Genomic DNA, 22,089 nt, shown 5'->3' on the forward strand with positions numbered 1-22,089 from the left:
TGTTCCATTTTTATTATCCATTCATCTGTTGATGGAACAACTAGGTTGGTTCCATTTATCTTTCCCATAACTGCTTCACCATTTTGAAAATTGGAGACGAATCTCCATGAAGTGTCAACATAACGAAGTCCTATGGAAATGACCAAATTAAATCACATGACCATATTATTTAACACTTCTTTGTACAAAACAATTTCTACTTCAGGAAATCAAATTTCTTTTATTCTCATGCTCATCTGCCTGGTGAAAACATTCATTTAATAATTGAAGTTAAGGTTCAGTACACAATCAGGTGACTGGGGTATGTAAGCAGAGTCCTTAGTTTTGAAAGGTAGATTAGGGAGCAGTCCTCCCAACACAGTCCTGAGTCACATTCCATGTAGAGTTGGTGTAGATTTAATCAGTGCCCGTAAGATGGACACTTTCCTCTTAACTGATTGCAAATCTTTATAATTGCCCCAAGGATGCTTTCATGTCTGATAGCTATAATAATCCTGACATTCTCTCCCTACAGCCTGAAAGCTGTTTATTAGTCACTGGTTACTTTCCAGCCTTCAGTTCTCTCCTTGACTCCAGTCTGCATCATAAAACATGTAATTAATCCAAGCAGTTTATTGAACCATTTCATTTGCATTAGTATATATTATGTCAAAGGGGTAAAAACAGTGGGTTCTCCTCTTCAGGATTTGCACATCAATGCTTGTGATATAAAAACATTTCTCAGCTTTACTCTAAAGATGGTTTCCATGGTAAAAGATAGCAAGCTTATGCGCAAATGACAAGCTCTTGTCAAATGTAAACTCTCAGTGCTAGATCATAATTGTCATTCTGTCTTGTGTCAAAGCCCAGCACAGCATTTCCTTATCTTTACTTTTTAAGTATAAAATAAAATAATCTAAAAATGCCAAAAAGAACATTACTCCAATGATTTTTTTTTAAGTTCCTTTAAAACAAAACTTTTAAAATTGCTTGATGGTTAAAAGCCTTGTTTTTTCCTCAGGAAGTAGACACAGAGAGCGCACACTGCTATCCAAATATTGGAAAAATTCTGTTCTGGTTTGTGATTTATCTCATCTCTTCAGCACTAAGCAGTGTTCCAATTTGTAAAATGAGAAAGCGGGAGAAAAAAGTCACAAGGTCCTACGTTTTAATTTTTAAGCTTGGCATGCCGTCATAATTTCAGAAATGCCATGCTTAGCCAGTCCCATGCTGAAGCCTCCGTGCTCAAATTGAGGTCTTCAATGCAGTAAGTGATCAGAATGATTAACTATCTTAGCCTACTCAAAGGAGGAAAAGATGAATAGAAGAAAATTAAAAATGAAACTTTACACAAAGCTTTTTTCTATTATTATTCAATACTTTAAAGGTGATGTTTGACTACAAATTGACTACAGATTGTTATTTTGTTCACAGAAAGCCACTATGTTTAGCTAAATTGTCAATTTGCATTGAAAAAGAACAATACTGCTACTGGAGGGGGCTAAAGCAGGGATACAAAGTAAATAAATTGTAATAAGTAAATAAATTTTTAAAAAGAACAATACTGCAATATTTTTCAGTCAGTAATAGGTTTGGTGTTATCATCAGATGCCATAGATCCCAATTCCTAGAAAGAGAGCAACTGCTTCGATTTTCTCATCAATTTCCTTGAAGTACTTTTTAGCGCGATTCGCATACAATAAACCACGACTATTAAGAAATTGATCTAATTTGACATAGGTGGTTGGCACAGGTTCCACCAAATGGATCACATATTTAACTTAAATACAGTGTTCTATTTTCTCATATTTCTAGTTTCTTCTTAGGGTTTCTTTATGAACATAAATTAACATTAAATTCTGGATTTAATTAGACTAGTCTACTTTAATAACGATAATTTTGGTGGGACAATTAAGATTACTTCTACATTAGGGATACTAATGTCATCATTTTACAAGATTTGATAGAATAAATCAATCGCCTCCAGTTATCCATTAGATCTTAGGGGATAACAAGGGAAGATGGTCTAAACAGCAAACATAATTAGGGGGTCACAAAAATTAAAGTATTGCTCATGAAATATTGTTCTGAAGATGATTTTGCATGTGTTGATTTATTTGTTTGTTTATTTGTTTGTTTGGTTGGTTGGTTTTTTATGCCTTTCTGTCTTGTTTGTGGTGGTCAGTTTCTGGCTAACTTGCACAGGCCAGCATTGAAACTGAAAGCCTGTTCCTCATCCTCCTGTTCCTCATCCTCCTGTTCCTCATCCTCCTGTTCCTCATCCTCCTGTTCCTCATCCTCCTGTTCCTCATCCTCCTGTTCCTCATCCTCCTGTTCCTCATCCTCCTGTTCCTCATCCTCCTGTTCCTCATCCTCCTGTTCCTCATCCTCCTGTTCCTCATCCTCCTGTTCCTCATCCTCCTGTTCCTCATCCTCCTGTTCCTCATCCTCCTGTTCCTCATCCTCCTGTTCCTCATCCTCCTGTTCCTCATCCTCCTGTTCCTCATCCTCCTGTTCCTCATCCTCCTGTTCCTCATCCTCCTGTTCCTCATCCTCCTGTTCCTCATCCTCCTGTTCCTCATCCTCCTGTTCCTCATCCTCCTGTTCCTCATCCTCCTGTTCCTCATCCTCCTGTTCCTCATCCTCCTGTTCCTCATCCTCCTGTTCCTCATCCTCCTGTTCCTCATCCTCCTGTTCCTCATCCTCCTGTTCCTCATCCTCCTGTTCCTCATCCTCCTGTTCCTCATCCTCCTGTTCCTCATCCTCCTGTTCCTCATCCTCCTGTTCCTCATCCTCCTGTTCCTCATCCTCCTGTTCCTCATCCTCCTGTTCCTCATCCTCCTGTTCCTCATCCTCCTGTTCCTCATCCTCCTGTTCCTCATCCTCCTGTTCCTCATCCTCCTGTTCCTCATCCTCCTGTTCCTCATCCTCCTGTTCCTCATCCTCCTGTTCCTCATCCTCCTGTTCCTCATCCTCCTGTTCCTCATCCTCCTGTTCCTCATCCTCCTGTTCCTCATCCTCCTGTTCCTCATCCTCCTGTTCCTCATCCTCCTGTTCCTCATCCTCCTGTTCCTCATCCTCCTGTTCCTCATCCTCCTGTTCCTCATCCTCCTGTTCCTCATCCTCCTGTTCCTCATCCTCCTGTTCCTCATCCTCCTGTTCCTCATCCTCCGTGTTCCGGGACTGCAGGAATGTGCTGCAATACTTGGCTTTTCTTATAATGTTTGATTGAAGGAAAAATTACAGATGGGTAGATAGATAACAAATAGATATAAACAGACAGACAGAGGTAGATAGATTACAGATAGATGATAGATAGACAGACAGACAGACAGACAATTGATTAATCAGTGGATCTCAACCTTCCTAATATTGTGATTCTTTAATATAGGTCCTCATGTTGTGGTGACCCCCAACCATAAAAATTTTTGTTGCTACTTCATAACAGTAGAAAAGCTACTATTATGAATCATAATGTAAATATATGTATTTTTCAATGGTCTTAGGTAAGCTCTGGTGTAATCCACAGGTTGAGAACCACTGTGATAGATATGTCACTCTGTCATTCCTATTATAAACTTTTTCTTCTGGTTTTCATGATAGTCCTCTAGCAATTAGAGTGGGGGCTATCTCCGAACTGGACTTTGTTCACTTTCCCCTAGCTGGGCTGCCTAACTGGGCCTCAGTGGAAGAGGATACTCTTAGTCCTGATACAACTTGATGTGGCAAATAATGGTGGGGGTGGAGCAGGGCTTCCATTTTCTAAGGAGAAGGGGAGGGAAGAGAGGGAGAAGAGGGTGGGTGGGATAGAAGGGAGACGAGGGAGGGGTCTGTGAGAAGGATGTCAAAGGTAATACATTTTTTTTTAATTTTGAAAAAGAACTTTTTCTATTTTTAAAATTTTCACAGAAAAAATAAACATAAAGGCAGAAAATTTGACTGAGGTTACTAAAATATTGATAACTGAAATATACGTTGCACTGAATTCTGAAGCTTAAATAACTGCCTTCATATTTTAGCCACTCTATTTTTTAATCAGAAAATCCAGTACTTGGGTGAAATAATATAAAACTATGGATGCTTGTATATGGAGATTCGTACTGCTTCGAAACGTTGGCTTCTCTGTTACATTGCCTTTCATCAAGAACTGTAAGATTAAAATATGGCTTTAATGTCTGTTTGTTCTGTCTGTAAACTGGAAACATTCAAAGACAGGAACAGAACAACTACGCTGTGTGTGCATGTGTGTGTGTGCGCGCGTGCGCGCGCCCGTGCACATGTGTGTAGGTGCGTGTGTACGTGTATGTGCGTGTAGTAGTGTGTGTGTGTGGTATTTGCATATGTGGATGTAATGTGTTAAACACTGTTTTAAAATTTAGAGCTTTCTCTCTTTTTTCTGCTTCTTCCTCTTTTTCCTTACTCTCTTCCTCCTCGTTTAATTTGTAGTTGACTGGTGGAGTTTAAGTGTAGAGTGTAGCTGCCTTTCGTTTCACTTATCTGACTAGATCCTCTGACGTTTATAATCCTAAAACTACATCATTAAAATTCAGTATACAAGAAAAGCCATTTATTTACATTTTGGCTTTAATAAATTACATTTGTTTCATAAGAACCAAGGACTCAAGCTAACCAGCCTGGGAGCATAGGATCATGGGAAGTAAAATGTAGAAAGCTGGACAGATATGAAAACGAAGGATGAAGACAGGGTTATTACATATGTAAAAAGTGGCATCTTGTTCTGTGAAGACAGCAGAAAAGGGGAAAACAGGAGACATCAATTATGAACATGATTCCAAGAGAACAGAACTGTGTAGAAGCAACCAAGTGGCCTAAGCCAGATTTCCGACCTCACATGCAGTGTTTCTCAACGTAAAGGTATTGTTTCCTAAAAGAAAAATAGCAGTGTCGGATAGAAGTGACTTGGAAGGTTATTTTACACCTGAGAATGAAAATGATAGCTGTGGATTCCTGAATGTGAGGAGAGAGGCACCATCAAATCCGACCTCCTTAGGCGTAGTATTGCTAACCTGGGAACGGTGCTGATCTCCCTAAGGGGAGCAGGTCTGTTAGACTCAGCACTGACAACCAGGAAACGCGGCAGAACGTGTAGTCTACTTTACTAGGAAAAATAAGATCTGCAGACTTTATGATTCTTTTCAGCCTGTGACACAAGCTGAAGAACTATTTCCTAGGCTATTCTCTCAAGGGCCATCATAGGCTTGCTCAGTCGCTAGAGTTTCAGAGTCCACAGCAGTGGGGTAAAGCCACCAAGTCCCAGAAGCTTGCTCAAGTGATTCTGAAATTAAGTTCAGTGGACAGTAATTAGAATCACGCTGACTAGGAGCTCGACAAGGAGATCAACAGAACCAAAATATCTGGGCCCAGGGGTCTTTTCTGAGACTGAAACTCCAACCAAGGATCATTCATGGAGATGACCTAGAACACCTATACAGATGTAGCCCATGGCAGCTCAGTATCCAAGAAGGTTCCCTAGTAAGGGAACAGGGGCTGTCTCTGACATGAACTCAGTTGCTGGCTCTTTGAGTACCTCCCCCTGAGGGGAGCAGCCTTACCAGGTCACAAAGGAAGGTAATGAAGTCTTCTGATGAGACCTGGTAGGCTAGGGTCAGATGGAAGGGGAAGAGGACCTACCCTATGAGTGGACTAAGAGAGTGGCACGGGAAAGGAGGGCAGGATTGGGAGGGAATGAGGGACAGGACTACAGCTGGGATACAAAGTGAATAAATTGTAATAAATAAAAAAATAGATTAAAAAATTAAAAAAGATTTAAACACAATTTTGCATTCATTTCTTTTTTGGATTTATTTATTTTTATTTTATTATTATTATTAGTTACATTTTATTAAGTCTGTATCCTAGCTATGTCCCACTTCCTCATTCCCTCCCAATCCCACCCTTCCTCCTCATCTCCTTCCTGCCCCTTTCCAAGTCCACTGCTTGGGGAGACCTCCTCCCCTTTCATCTGACCCTGTTTTATCAGGTATCTTTAGGACTGGCTGCAAAGTCCTTCTCTGTGGCCTATCAGGACTGCTCCTCCCTTGGGGGGTGGGGTGGGGAGGTCAAAGAGCCAGCCATTGAGTTCATGTCAGAAATGATCCCTGTTCCCCTTACCATGGGAAACCAATTGGTTACTGAGCTACCACGGACTACATTGGAGCAGAGGTTCTAGGTTATATCCATATATGGTCCTTGGTGGAGTGTCAGTCTCAGAAAAGACCCTGTGCTCTGATATATTTGGTCCTTGTGGAGCTCCTATCCTTTCCATGTCATATTAACTTCCCCTTCTTTCGTATGATTCCCTGCACTCTGCTGAAGGTTTGGTTTTGAGTCCTAGTATCTGCTTTGATACACTGCTAGGTAGAGTCTTTCAGAGGCCCTCTGTGGTAGGCTCCTGTCCTGTTACTTGTTTTCTCCTACAGCCAATGCACATCCCATTTGTCTTTCTAAGTGAGGATTGATCATCTTACCCCAAGTCCTCTTTCTTGTTCATCTTCTTTAGGTGTATAGATTTCATTCTGTTTATCATATCTTATAGGTCTGTATGAGTGAGTATATACCATGTGTGTCTTTCTCCTTCTAGGACCCTTTACTCAGAATAATCTTTTCTAGATCCCACCATTTGCCTGCAAATATCATGCTTTCTATTGCTGGCACAAGAGGGTATCACAACTTTGGAGTCTCAAAACCAATTATGTCGAGTTTTGTGGGTCAGAAGCATGGCATCAAATCTTAGCAGGGTAAATCCAAGGTATGGGCCAGAAATGCTCTATTCTGGTAATTCTCATGGATTTCCACTTCCTTTCTTGTGCAGCTTCCAAAGATGGCCACCTTTCTTTACATCTTCCTCAGATCAATCATCCACGTTGCCCTTTCCTAAAACTGTCCTTCCATCTTCCTCTCTTTTCCTTTGCTTCCTTCTTCTAAGTTTAGGTCTTCATGATGATACTGAACTTACCCGAGTTATGTAGTTTATCTTTCTATTTTTATTTCACTGGGTTCCACACCTCTGTAACTCCTTCAGGCTCGATATCACTTTGCAATGTAATTTAGCATATCTACAGATTACAAGGCTCAGGATGTGGGCACTCGGGAGAAGAGATCTCTCTTCTGCTGACCGAAAATCCCTTTGTGGTGCTCAGGGGAAATTCCTTTGCTCATAATCTTATGTTTAATAACTCAGTTGATGAGCTGTCTAACACTTGTTGTTGGTATTTATCTGGTAAGTAAAACTAATAGCATCTGGGAAACATTCTGTTATCAATAAATAACCCCAGCTGACAGGGGCAATCAGTCTGGCAGCTCCTTAAGGTCAAAACCATGTGCTTTTATTTCTGTAACTTTTGGAACTTAGCTCAATGACTAACGAAATCAGAACGAAGATACTGTAGCTGAATAATTGAGATGGTTGATTATGTTCATGTTTAATTAACAAACCCAAAGGCCTACTCTTTCTTTTAATGAATCATTTATACACAGCCGCTAATAACATGACTGGGACCCATCTCTGCTCACATATACCGGTTGCTGCTCATGATCAGCTGTAACATCCTCAAATGAGGAAAACACTTACTGCCTGATTCCTCTATAACAGAAATCTACCTTGGTTTGAATGCTGTTTCCAATGGCTAGCTATCAGTAAATTTGAGGCAATGTGGCCTCCTGAAGAACTGAGCAGGAGTTCCTTATCAGTCAAATATTCATTCATTCTCTCTCCTCCCTCCTGCTTTTCCTCCTTACTCTCTTTCACACTCACACATATACATACACCCACACTACACACACACATTTACTAATTTGATCTTTGAAGACTTTTATACAATACATATTTATTCACTTACATCTTAGGAATAAATTTCCACACATTTTGTAAGTCTGTATCTGCAAGTCTATAGCTAAGGTGCAGCAACTGAAATTCTGCAGCCAAGAATTCTATTATGACCAAAGCGAAAGTGTGGATACTGCTTATCTTTTGACCAAAAGTAAAACTTAAAAAAATAGGCATATCCATTTTAAAAATGTGATAAGTCACATAAAGCTCAATTTGCATCATCCACAAAGCCTCACCCAGGGGTACACTGCATTTCTTTCTCCATAAACAGCTTATCTCCCACTTAAGTCTGTCTTCTAATTAAAACTTTCAAGACATTAAAATTTTACTAGAAATAAAATAAGAGCCTCTGTCTGTAACATCTGAATCCTGCCTGAAGGGAGATTTGCCTGACTACTTGGCCTCAGGCAGCAGCCACCCAGGAGGCCTGTGGGTTCTCCAAATGCTAGCTTCTTCCTATGAAGGCACCTTTCTGCACTCCCAAGCTATCCTCTTTTCTCCCATCTCTTCTCATGAGCACTGCCTTCTCACCTTTTGGGGACCAGGACAAGGTCCAGTTTTGCAAAGGGAACTCAAATGTGTTTTCTGGCTAATACCGGCCTGTCTCCATGCTGTGGTTGACTGTGTCGGTTCCTTCTGAACATATTTTGTGTCTTGTGTTTGTTTGTTAGCTGCCTTGTTGTAGAGACTGTTATGTTCTTACTAGACAATGACGGATCTACAATTTCACTGAATATTTTCTTAAACAAGCTTTTTTTTTTTCAAGTGAAAGAGTAAACAGTTGCACCAATGTTTTACTATTAAAATTAGATTAGAGCATGAATCTTCTGGAAGGTCTCAGATCCTTTTCAATGTACTTTTTTGTTTTGTGTTTTATTTATGTGAACCTTTAATTAATTCAAATAAAAAAATAAAATAAAACCTTACAATTCAAAATAAAAATTTTGTTTTTAAATTTTTGTTCTGTGTTCTGAGATGGGCCCAGGGTTTTGATTTTTAATTCTTTCAAGTTATTGTGATTGACATAGAAGTTTTGAGAACATCTGCTTTGTGTATCAATAATTCTGATATCCTCTGTGGTCTAGCAAGACTGCTCCTCCCTGGGGGGGAGTGAAGGGAAGGTCAAAGAGCCAGCCATTGAGTTCATGTCAGAAACAGTCCCTGTTCCTCTTGCTAGGGAACCCACTTGGTTACTGAGCTGCCATGGGCTACGTCCGAGCAGAGGTCCTATATTATATCCATGCTTAGTACTTGGTTGGAGAAACAGTCTCAGAAAAGACCCTTGTGCCCAGATATATTTGGTCCTTGTGGAGCTCCTGTCCTCCTCTCCAGGTCATACTAACTCCCTTTTTTTTTTTTTCATATGATTCCCTGTACTCTGCTCAAGGTTTGATTATGGGTCTCAGCATCTGCTTTGATACACTGCTAGGTAGTCTTTCAGAGGCCCACTGTGGTAGGCTCCTGTCCTGTTACTTGTTTTCTCCTATTTCCAATGTCCATCCCATTTGCCTAAAGTGAAGATTGATCATCTTATCCCAGACAGAGGAGGACATTGCAGCCAGTCCTGAAGAGACCTGATAAGCTAGGGTCAGATGGAAGGAGAGGAGGACCTCCCCTATCAGTAAACTTAGAGAGGGGTAGGGAGGAGATGAGGGAGAGAGGGTGGGGTTGAGAGGGAATGAAGGAGGGGGCTACAGCTGGGATACAAAGTAAATAAACTATAACTAATATAAAAATAATAATAATTTTAAAATGTGGTAAATAGAGCTAAACAGAGAATTCTTGATAGAGGAAAAGCTAATGACAGAGAAACACAGAAATGCTCAACATCCTTAGTCATCAGAAAAATGCAAATCAAAACAACTTTGAGATTTCATCTTACATTGATCAGAATGGCTAAGATCAAAAACTCAAGTGACAACACATGCTGGAGAGGATGTGGAGAGAGGGGAACCCACAAGAAAGAAAGAAAGAAAGAAAGAAAGAAAGAAAGAAAGAAAGAAAGAAAGAAAGAAAGAAAGAAAGAAAGAAAGAAAAGCAAGAAAGACTCTTATATCATTTATAGACCTGTGTCTGCCATGACCCATTAGATTTAATGCTGTTCACTCAGCCTGGCAGTGTTGAACTATGAAATACTTTTAGACTTGGCTTTTTTGCCTTCATTCCTGCTCTCTTGCTATGCTGTGCCCACTGAGACTTTTATTCTTTTAACCTGCTTCAATGCTGACAGCTCAGGCCCATAATATAATTAGAAATGTATACTGGAAGGTAGAATGTACATAGAAAGAGCTATCACAAAGATGAACATATTACTACCCTGAAGTTTTAAAAAGAAATCAATAAAAACACAGATTTTAAAAATTAATTTGTAACTTTGCAAATATAAATTTTTATTATGCATAAATACGATCTCTCTGTTAGGAGCTATTTAGTTCTTGTTCTAAGGGCTTGTTACTGTTTTCACATTAATTACTCCACTTGAGAGGCAAATTTAGCATCCGTACAATCACACACATTTAGAAGGTTTGATAAAAAGTCCATTGGTATTAAGTCCTTTGTTTCTGATTCTTAACTGATTATTCTAGCTTTAAATTTTTCATGCCCTGAGCATAAAATGAAAGATATGATTTGTGAACTAGCAAAAATAAATTCTGTATACTGAGATTTCATTGGCTTGGTGGACTTTCCAGCCCTATTAACTAGTTTAGATCCCATTTGTAAGCATCCAGTATGGTAGGAGATTAGAAATTGTAACATTTCAGGCATTTGTTCATATTTAACTTTTATGTTTAATTATTGATAATTATTTTGATATTTTATTTCCATTATTTAAATATGAAATGAGCCCAGAACTTTTTTCTATTATTATTATTATTATTATTATTATTTATTACAACTTATTCACTCTGTATCCCTGCTGTGGCCCCCTCCCTCATCTCCTCCCAATCTCACCCTCCCTCCCTCTTCTCCCCCTGTGCCCCTCCACAATCCACTGATAAAGGAGGTCCTCCTCCCCCTCTATTTGACCCTAGCCTATCAGGTCTCATCAGAACTGGCTGCATTGTCTTCCTCTGTGGCCTGGCAAGGCTGCACACACAGGGGAAGGTGATCAGAGAGCCAGCCCCTGAGTTCATGTCAGAGACAGCCCTGTTCCCCTTACTAGGAAACCACTTGGCCACTGAGCTCCATGGGCTGCATCTGTGCAGATAAAGTTCTAAGTTATCTCCATACATGGCACTTGGTTGGAGTATCAGTCTCAGAAATGACTGCTGGGCCCAGGTTTTTTTGTTCTGTTGCTCTCCTTGTGGAGCTCCTGTCCCCTCCAGGTCTTTCTATCTCCCCCTTCTTTCATAAGATTCCCTGCACTCTGCCCAAAGTTTGACTGAGTCTCAGCCTCTGCTTCAATACCTCATCAGTAGAGTCTTTCAGAGACTGTGGTAGGCTCCTGTCCTGTTTCTTGTCTTCTCCTGCAGTGTCTATCATGTTTGTCTTTCTGAATGAGGATTGAACATCTTCCCTAGGGTCTTCCTTGTTGTTTAGCTTCTTTTGGAGTATGGATTTTAGTATGTTTATCCTGTATTACATGAGCCCGCAACTTTTATTTTGATAACTTTTTAGAACTTTTCATATTGGAATTTGATGTATAAATATTTTGAAAGCCACCACACCTTCAAAACTTTGCAGAATAGTTTCAAAAATGCTGAAATACATTTTTTTCTTTCTTTATTGTAAAAGTATCTTTTATTTGTCAAATGTAACTGTATTTTTGGAGGCTAACTTCTGAATTAACTCACCATTTCTAGCTCTTTCTGAACTCTGGCTAAGTGGTTCAGCTTAGCTGTACTGGCTCAAAACTCCTCTCAAGCTGACTAATTCAAACTGGCTTCTGACTGAATTGCTCTTCCTGGCCTCAAACTAATTCTGGCTTTTTTTTTTTTTTTTTTTAATGCAGAGCAGGAAGGCTTAGGTGTCCTAACTTGTGTTTATTTACTGACTTTTTTTCATAAGCTATCCAAAGCATTCTTCCAACAGTGATAATGCTATTGTGTTTTACACATCATGAGCTTTTAAAATTATTAATTTATTTTTTTACTCACTTTATGTACTGGTTGTAGCCCCATGTTTCCGCCCCCCACTCCCAGTCCCAGCCTCCTTCTCTCTCTTCTCCCCCTGGGCTATTCCTCAGAAAAGAGGAGCTCCCTTTCCCATCTGACCCAGCTCCAGGCCACAGGGTAAGAGGATATGCTCAGGCCTGTCAATATGTTTAAATCTTCTGGATCATTCTCATTTTCTGGCTTGTTTTGTCTTCACCTGTGTCTAGCTTGTTCTCTCTGCACCTGTCTCTGTAAAACTGTCCTAATAAAAATAATCTAGGTGAAAAACGAACAAAACAAAACAAACAAACAACAAAACCCTCTCCTCTCTTTCCCTGTGCTGCTTTAAAATAGCCTGTCTTTTTTATCCTGTTGTCTTGAGAGTTAGAAGCATCCTGTATCTGACTCACTCTGTCAGACCTTTCTCTGATTCATCATTTTTTTCTGCCCCTCAATTAGATTTCACTTTCAAATATGGCTGCTTCTTTCTTTAAACTAACTTTACTGTAATTGTTTGGGATTAAAGGTGTGTACTAATGGCATGTCTAAATTCCAGCCAGATCATACTATAGTCCAGAGTGTGTCTGCATTACAGCTGGATCATATAGACCTAGAAGGTCTTTGGCTGTTATCCTTTGCCAGAGCAGCCATGTTGCTGGATTAAAATTTCTCTACTTTATACATATGATGCCACTTCCAGAGTCCTAAGATAATAATAATAATAATAATAATTATTATTATTATTATATTATTATCATCATTATTGTTATTATCTCCTACTAGGTATTCAGATTTAAATACTTGATAATGTAGTTTGTTTTATGTAAATATTGAGTAACTTGAGACCTTTGGAAAGAAACATCTCCTATTATTCTATTTATATTATGAATATCGGTTTGGTGACAGTGTTAATCTTTTTGAGAAATGTTTTTAAATTTATCTGTCATCAGTGGAATTATTTCACTCTTTAAATGTCACATTTTTAGTTATTTCTCTTCTAATAATTGATCTAACGTTATTTCTTTACCTTAATGATAGTAAATCATTTTGTGGTTATAGATTATAATAAACGAAATGAATGACTTTTTGATATAAGAAATTGGAGTGAAAACACAGCGGTATATTTTGTTTTTGAAGTCCAAAGAAAAAGTTATTAGAATTTAAAAGAAAAATTCTGGGGTAGAAAGGCTGTAAATTTCAGTGTCTGCACTGAGGAGAACTATGAAAAGGAGAAGCTGAGAAAGCCTTTGTGTTATGCATAGAGGTTCTTCAAATTGCTACATGGCAAAAGGGAAGGAGGGATCAAAAAAAACAAAAACAAAAACAGAAAACAACAACAACAAAAAACAAAGTAACAGAGAAAGTATACTTCAGCTGTGTCTAGCATCCAAAAGAAAGAGACAGAAGGGGAGAAAAATGAAGTTATACCTTCTAAAGCTGCAGATTTTGGAAAGATGGAACAGAGTGCTGGCAGCCCTGTAGCGACTGTATTACACACAGGGTCTCGACAGGAAACTATGTTACCTCATTAAGGTGATAGTTATTCCACTCGTCTCTTTCCTATGCTATTAGGTGAAGCTGCTTTCCTTCGGGTGGTCTATAAGCCGAGAGACGCTGTTGTATAGCTTGGATGTTAGGTCTCTACCTAGGCTAGAAGTAGAGACATTTCATCCAGATGTTTCCCATAATGGGCCTCCAATGCTACTGTAACATTTCTCTATGTGAAGAGGTAAAAGTAAAATCATTTACAAGATAGGCTGAAACTGGATGATTGATCTACCTCATTTCCACCATGAAAACGCAGAGATCCAATACCAAAGCTTTTAACAGAAGGGATTAGTCTAGATTGTTTTGGTTTCTTCTTCAGTGCTAAACAAAGTAGCTCTGGTTTTTGGAAATGAGCTTGTTTTCCACCCCTTTCTATCATTTGTACCAACTTCTCCCACTATTAAATTATTTTAGAATGATAAGTGGATAGAAATAAATTTCTAGCCAGGCATGGTGGTGCAAGCCTTTAATTCCAGCATTCTGGGAGGCAGAGACAGGCAGATCTCTATGAGTTCAAGGGCAACCTGGTCTACAAAGCAAGTCCATGACACAAGAGGCTATACAGAGAAACCTTGTCTCTAAAAACAACCCCCACACACAAAGAAAGAAAGAAAGAAAGAAAGAAAGAAAGAAAGAAAGAAAGAAAGAAAGAAAGAAAGAAAGAAAGAGAGGAAAGGAGGGAGGGAGGAGAGAAAGAGAGAGAGAGAGAGAGAGAAAGAAAGAAAGAAAGAAAGAAAGAAAGAAAGAAAGAAAGAAAGAAAGGAAGGAAGGAAGAAAGAAAGAAATCCCATAGGGATAATTTTACATGGAAGGACATTAGTTAAGCCAAATCATAAATAAATATGGGAATTTATACCTTCTTAAACAATAAACTGCTCAGAAGTGAAAAGATTTTTTTTCTCTCTCCTGTGTTGTAATGTTCCTAGATATCCGTGGGATTCAGGAGTTTCTGGACAAAGTCTCCCAGCAGGGAATGGATGTTGCTCTTCAAAAAGTAGAAAACAACATCAATAAAATGATCACGACCCTGTTTGACACCATGAGGATAGAGGAGCTGAACCGCTACCGGGATACTCTTAGGAGAGCCATCCTCATAATGAACCCTGCTACAGCCAAATCCTTTATAAGTGAGGTAAGTATTGTCCTGAGTGGGGCATGGTACAAAAAGCAAATACTTTGGAATGGACTCCGCAGAGGATATTAAAACTAAAAGAAGAGAGGATCAACTGTACAACTCTAATTAGTACTAATGGAGGAGGCAGAGTGAATTGCTTGTTCATCGCATTTACCCCATATTCCCCAACTAATGGCTAGGAATGTCTGTACTTGTATGTATTCAGGCACATGAGCAGGACAAGTTTCAGAAACCTTATGAGTTTTCAAAGTGCTGTTGATCTGATGGATCTAGCAAGTTCAGGAAGAGAGTCACAAGTGTGCAGCTAATCCTTTTATGTCATGGGTGTTGGTACTGCAAGTGAAAATTTTGTTCCTTAGAAAAATCAGACTCTGATGTCAAAGCAAAATGAAAACACAGCACAGCTCTGCCTTACAGCTCTGGGAATCCATACTAAGGCAAGCAAGTGAGACTACTGGAAACTACCGAGGGATGGCCACTCAGCATGAGGTGACACCACATCTGCAAAATGTTAGCTTGTTAACTTAAAAGTCCCAGTGAGTGCAGGGATTCGAATGGTCTTCCTGCGCCCTGAAAGGTTTGCAACTGCCTTGCAATAGACCCTTTCTTTTCCTTTTCTACCTTAATTAAGTGTTTAGTTTCATTTAATGATAGCATTGCTCATTTCATTACATACTTTCACACACTGCTTTTAGCTTTGTGGGCTTCAATTGGTGAATTTCTTTGCCTCGTTTTTCTACTTTTATTCCATCAACTCCTTAAATTCTGTGTAAGACCCAGATTTAGATAAATGTGTTCTTTGTTGCAAGGATTTTGAGGCAGAGTACAAATAATTGAATACCGGACAATTAATACCAGTTGGATTTTAAAATAGATTTTGCCATGTCAATTTAAGGACACAGAGAACTTTGATTTGGGGTTTATGAAATGACAATTTCATGCTGAAGAACTACACTTTTCTGCAACAGAAAACCGTATTCAGTCTTACAGTCCACCCTCTGCTTCATCATCTTTCCTGTCTGTGACAAAATAGCTCGGGAAAAATCTTAGTGCCAGACAGGTATGTTTGTCTTCTGGTTCCTGAGCTGGAAGTCCGTGAGCTCTAGGACTGGGGGAAGGCTGAGCATCATGGTTGTGAGTAGGTTGCCATGTAAATCTGCTCATCTCATAATAGTTAGGAGGCAGGAAAGCCAAGAAACCAGACTTGAGAGAAAGTATAGCCTCAAAGAAAATGTCCCTCTAGGACCTTCAGAGTTGAGTAACAAAATCTGTATTAAAAGTTAACAACAAATATTTCCTGCAATTAAGCCTCAGGCTTGAAAAATTTCTTCCAGTTTTCAATAATGCCACCAAAGAAGGGTCCGTTACAGGATTAATCAAAGGCGGAAGAGCCCTCACAGCTTGATCATTCTACGTCTGAACTTTGCATTTAGGACTATTTATTAACTCTCAATCAGAGGACAATTTATATGCAAACTGCAGCCTTTAAAAAGTACAAAGTCTTCTAGAAAATTGACAGTGAGTACACAGAGGCATAAAACTGAAACTGCAGTAATAAATAAAAGTTGAAATATCCCTGGTGTTTCTGTCTGGGGTGATCAGAGATTTGATTAACAAGGCATCCTTAATTTGAACTTGATAATGTGGGTAGGAATTCGTCAGGAGAAATCATAGAACGGAAGAGAGATTAAGGTTACTTGAGGTCCATATGGTCAGGTTTTATGTGCATGTGAATGTTTGAGACTCCTTTGGTTATCAATGAAATGAAAATGTTGATTTTGACATATTATGAGCATGGTAAGATAATATGGTGGTGAGCCTCTGAAAGGTAACAGTGGGGAGGCCAGAAAAACAGGAAACGTTCACAGTGATGTCTGCCTTTTTCTTCCTTTCTATTAAGTAGTAGCCTGGCATACACCAACTACTTAAACATGCATTTTAAACTGCAAATGACATGAAGATGAATAAAGAGATAGGGTTTTATTTCAGCTGGGCATATATTAAGAAAGGCCGGTGCCAATAATGGACTGAAAAGGGGTAGTATTCTCAGGACGTGTGCTATGCAGGGCCAGTAGGTGGGAGGACTTGGAGAGCAACAGCTGTCCTTCTGAGAGAAGAGATAAGGACCTCTAATCTTCTGGTGGTTGTGGGATGCAAGGCCAACTGAGAGAGTCACTTACTGGCAGATTATCAAAATTCCAGTAGCTGGGAATGAAAAACTGAGAGCATTTTACAACAAGGTCCCAGGAGACTGTAGGGCAGTATTAGTTTGCTAGAGGTTCACTAACCAAATGTGATTCCATCCTACACTGGAAATGTGCTAACTCACTGTCCACTTGTACCAAACCAACATACCCGCAGACCAACTTCATTCTAAGAGCTCTTTGCAGCACTGCCAAGCCTCCTGTCTTAGGAAGAAATGTTTGTATTCTCCTCCTGTCCCTTGGCATTGCCCCCTACATGGGTGTGCTGACTTCGGTTTGTGAAGGGCAGCAGAAATTTTGGATTAGGGTTCACCCTAAAGATTTCATCTTGCCCTGACACATTTTACCCCATAATAGATGTCATTAATGGGCATAACTCAAGTTGACAAGAGACACAGGCTTGTATCAGTAGGACACAACCATAAATTAGTAGATTTGAGACTGATACCAAGCAGTGTGCCACTTGTGTCTGTGTGCTAAATGGAGGTTTCCAGAAAAGGTGTGAATAAGGGCATCATGGAAGCCCATGAGAAAGGTCAAAGCTGAGGCTGTTGGACTGTACCATTTTGTTTTTGTTTTTTCATAAGCATAGATTTATTGTCCACTGTATCCTAGATACACCCCTAGACACTAATGAGAAGATGGCCACTCATATCTAGGACTTTTCTTCAACCTCTGGTTTGGTGCACGGGAAGAACAGAGAACAGCAGCATTAAACAAGATACAGTCGTGGTGGATCACTGCCACCTTGGGAAGTGAGAGCCACTCTCTGTCTTTATGCAGCACTGAAATGGGATATTCAGAGTGTTGACAGCTCTTAGTAGGGTACTGAAGGAGATGTTCTTTGAGTTGTGTATTACAGGTCATGTTATCTAGACAAAGGGCAGAAGGACATTCTAAGCAGCAGAAACACCTTGTACCAAAGAAAAACTGTGGGAAATAGAGCAGTTCTGTGAACAGTCAGGGGAAAAATGAATTGGCATGTTTTGCATAGTCACATGAAACATTTACTGAAGAAAATTGTGAATATTTTAAACTATGTGATGAATAGCAGAAGCAGAAAATGTTGCATCATTAAAATACATCATGATATAATCTTTTATATAGTCTTCTGACAGCAACCAGTAAATAGGAGGATGTAGAAGAAATGAATGAAGAAGGGATATTGATATACTAAGGGCCCAGAATTTCTGACTCTTAGTAGAAAAGCTATGCAGGACCAGGAGCCTAACATTGCCAACAGAGTCTGTTCAGACTTAGTTAAAGCAGTTTCTTTGACCTTGCCCTGTTGCTGACAATCAATTTCAATACCACTTATATTTTGAGTTTTTGTCTTACTTTATTCCCTGCCTTTGCCCGTGATTTTCAATTTCTGCAATAATCTACTGTTTTCTCTTTGTTCATAAACATACAACATCTATGCTTGTGATTTTTTTTTTGAGAATTCTCTGTTGATTCCCACTCAGATATACTTTTTCTATACCAACACTTCCTTATGTAGAAGTTTACTCCACAGTCAACCTGAGCACAAGTGAAGGAACGGCAAGAAGAATCCAGGCTATAGCACCTTCCCCTGACTTCACTGTGCACTTCACGCTGCCTGGTGCTGCCTGTTTCTCAGACAGCTCTTCTCAGAGGCCACCATGCCAGGGTTCTTCTTACACGAGTTCTAGGAGTGTGCTGATTTCCGTGGGAAGACCCTGACCTGAATATGTCACTGCTGAAGGCACCTAAGTCCACTTCCTGAAGCTTTGCATTCACAGTACATTCAAAGAGCAATATGCATTGGAGGAAGCAGTCTTAGGACTAAGGAAAATTCTTTTAAAGTTAGAGTGAAAGAAGAAGTAACTTTGGAATAGACCAGGGTAGATAGACACTGATTTCAGAGTCTGCACAGGAACCATGAAAGATGAACAACAATTTTTCAGACCAGCAATGTAGAGAAAATCACAAGCAAGTGTGTGAAACAGACGGAGATAACAGATATCATTTGTCTGAGAGTTTTCACATTGGAAAACATGAGTTTCTTGCCTTCTGCATCTCTCACTTCAACCATCACTGTCAGAAAGAATAGCATTTTTAGTTTTAAAGTTTTTTCTACTTTTAGCGTATTCTATGGATTCATATCCTTCAAAGTGTTAAATCTCTAAAAGGAAAACAAACAGCCACTGATCATCAGAAAAAAATTCCTTCTCTTCATACAAATGATTTGTCTCCTGTGGCATTTCAGGTGAATCAGCACAAAGATACACACAAAGAACTTTCAGTCCCTTTAATAGATACAGTCATATGATTACTATATATATTTCCTTATCCTTTTTTCTTAATCACTTTCAGTATATTATTACATTGACATCTGTAGAATGTCACTTACAATTTTAGTGGTTATATAGTACATTATTGCTAGCTGTATTTGTACTTTTATTGCATTTTTGGATAGTTTTTTTTTTCATTTTTTATGATATGATAAATGAAGATTTAGTTAATTTACTCCACCCACATCTGCACTACCTGTGAGTGGAGTTGCAACATGCTTCTCCGTCCCATTATCACTAAGGCATGTACTGTTATCCAGTGTAGGATCCTAAGTGTTTGTTTGACTCTCCATCCACGCTCTAACCCAAATATCACAGCCCCTTACTCATATAGAGTATTAGAAGTACATGACTTCTACTTTGCAAACATAAATTCATTTCTTTATGTCTTGGCTAAAGTTCATGCTACAAAATAAAAATATATGAATATGTTTACCCCTTTACCATTATGAATGTTTATGTCACAGCAGAAGCTTAAGATTTTTACTTTCTCACTCAGCCTCTGGCTTTTCATTTTCATTATTAATTTTCTTTTATCTTTGTTGCCTACTTAAATTCTACAGTCTTGTTGTCTTGTCCTTACTTGAACCTCTCCAAATTCTTGACTGGACGTTTCCTTACTTAAGTTCTCTCTCTCTCTCTCTCTCTCTCTCTCTCTCTCTCTCTCTTTCTCTCTCTTATTTTGTTCCCATCACTCATTTCAGATCTGTAGCTCTAAATCCTTTGCATTACAGTTTTTCTGTCTCTCTCTTCCCTTTGTGGAATATCTTCAAGTGCCTTCTTAAAGACAGGCATGTGCTGTATAGCTTTTCCTGTTATTTTTAAAAAGATATTATATTTATATTTTAAGAGCTTATTTGGTTTTCCTGCTGGAAGCAATATTTTTTTGTGATTAACAGCACTTGCTGTTCTTGCAAAGAACCCAGGTTCAGATTCCAGCACACAGCTGTCCTCAACTCCAGTTACAGGAGATCTTGACACCTCTTTTGGCTTCTTGGGCACCAGGCATGCACATGATGCTTACATGTAAATGCAGACAAACATGCGTACATATACAAAACAAAAAAAAATAAGTCTTCAAAAATATTTGAAATTAAAAATGAGTAATTTGGTTAGTTATAAATAGCCATTTAACATATTAAGTGTCCTGCTGCTGTCCCATATCCACGTCTCTCCTAGGGCTGTACCAGGTTCATTGTGTGCCAAGCTAGAGTGGAGAGAATGCGGCTGAACCTGCATGGTTGGGTGCAATGCAGAACCTGGGTCAGAGGTGAGTGAAGGAGAAACAGCCTTCTAAGGAGACAGCTTCAGTGAAACAGCTTGTTTAATTGGGGTAGCAAAGGCTATTTAAACTTTTGAGGAATGGGTAGAGAGGAAGTTTAACCTGTGACCTAGCCACCAGGCTACATGACCACTTCAAGGGTGACAGAAGTAGGGAGTTTAAGGTATGTCCAGGTCAGTGAGAGATCAGTCCTACTCCTGCCAGTCTCAGATGAGATTCTGGGGGTTGGACACGCCTCACTCTTGCTCCAGGCCGACTCCCCTGGTCACATGGCTCTCCCCGCCCCCATTCTGTAACTGAGAAAATCACCAACATTGACTCACTGTACTCTGGTACCAAGCAGTCAGACTGAACAACTGGGACGTTTTCTTGTTCCTGGCGCTGTTGTCAAGGGTGTGTGTGTGTGGCATGTTTTATGTCCTCTTTACACCAGTGTTGGTGGTTCTAGCTCACTCCCGGAAAGCTCACTTATGCCATCTCTTGAAAGTTATCTGTGTGCATGATGTCTCGGTGTGAGTTTGTGCATGTTGGTGCAGTTGTTCACAGAGGGCAGGAGTTTCTGATCCCTGGAAACTATAGTTACAGGTAGTTGTGAGCCACCTGATTTGGGAGCCTAGAACTGAACTTGGGTTCTCTGCAAGAGCAAGACACGTGTTCAACCTCTGAGCCATCTCTCTCCTCCTACACCGATTGTTGTTCTTGTTTGGTTTGATATGGTGAAAGGAGATAAGCCTATTTTGTTGTTGATGATTGTGTGTATGTGTGTGTGTGTGTGTGTGGTCTATGTGGTGTGTGTATGTGTGCTGTATGTGTGTGCATGTGCGTGTATGTTTGTGCATGTGTGCATGTGTGTGTTTCTGAGTCAAGTGCTGAGGTGTGGACTAGTGTTCCTGAGCAGAGTGTTGCAATGCTTCTTCAGAATAGCTGGGTTTGAGCTTGAGCAATCATACTGCTTGCCATGAGTTCAGTGTTGACAAATTAACAATATATATAGGTAAAGTGCCTTTACATAGACATGTGTAGAGTCAGAGCTGAGAGGAATGAGGACCTGTGTTTCCATTAGAAGCAATAATTAAAGGGTCACTACACAAGAGTCAGTGTTCAGAGGCTTTTATAGGATTCATGTGCAGGAGTGGTAGGAACCTTCTTATTTTTCCACTGTTCACCGCTTTTTCTCCTCTGCTAAGGTTGCTTGTGTCAGTTTGAGGAGCTCTGTCCAGCACACGGCATGGCGTCCTCCTTCCTCAGCCACTGCTCATTCTGAGTGTCTAGTCCCTAGCATCAGCCTCCAGATTCTCCAGCTGCATCACTTCCTCTGCCTTCACTCTTAGTCATTTATCCAAAATATTCTCCTAATGGCCTGTTTTCCCTTTCAGAGTTGCTGTCTCTCTGACATTTTAATAGGATTGGGCACTAGGATGATTCTTTTTAACTTTCTTGAGTTGGATATTCCCACTCATAATTTTTAGGATGTCTAGGTAGAGACATAAACTTGTATAAATAAAAGAGATTTTAAAGACCAGTTTGCCAGTGTGGTAATACATGCCTTTAATCCCAGTAAACAAGAGACAAAGGCAAGTAGATCTCAAAGAGTTTAGCTTAGCCAGGGCTACAGAGTGAGACCCTGACTTAATAATAATAGTGCTTATTATTATTATTATTATTATTATTTTATGTTATAAT

The 22,089-nt window shown here is 39.5% G+C and overlaps 1 protein-coding gene across 2 annotated transcripts in view; it reads left to right on the top strand.

Annotated features, from left to right (window-relative positions):
- The window catches only part of Grid2 (glutamate ionotropic receptor delta type subunit 2), a 1,564,629-nt gene that overhangs the window by 780,195 nt on the left and 762,345 nt on the right, over positions 1–22,089 (top strand). For both annotated transcript variants that reach the window (XM_060374191.1, XM_060374189.1), the window contains exon 4: positions 14,397–14,602. In XM_060374191.1, coding sequence (XP_060230174.1) covers positions 14,397–14,602 — 206 coding nt within the window. The remainder of the gene's footprint in view (positions 1–14,396; positions 14,603–22,089) is intronic.

Source organism: Meriones unguiculatus, chromosome 21 (genome assembly GCF_030254825.1).
Source record: "Meriones unguiculatus strain TT.TT164.6M chromosome 21, Bangor_MerUng_6.1, whole genome shotgun sequence".
NCBI classification, from domain to species: Eukaryota; Metazoa; Chordata; class Mammalia; order Rodentia; family Muridae; genus Meriones; species Meriones unguiculatus.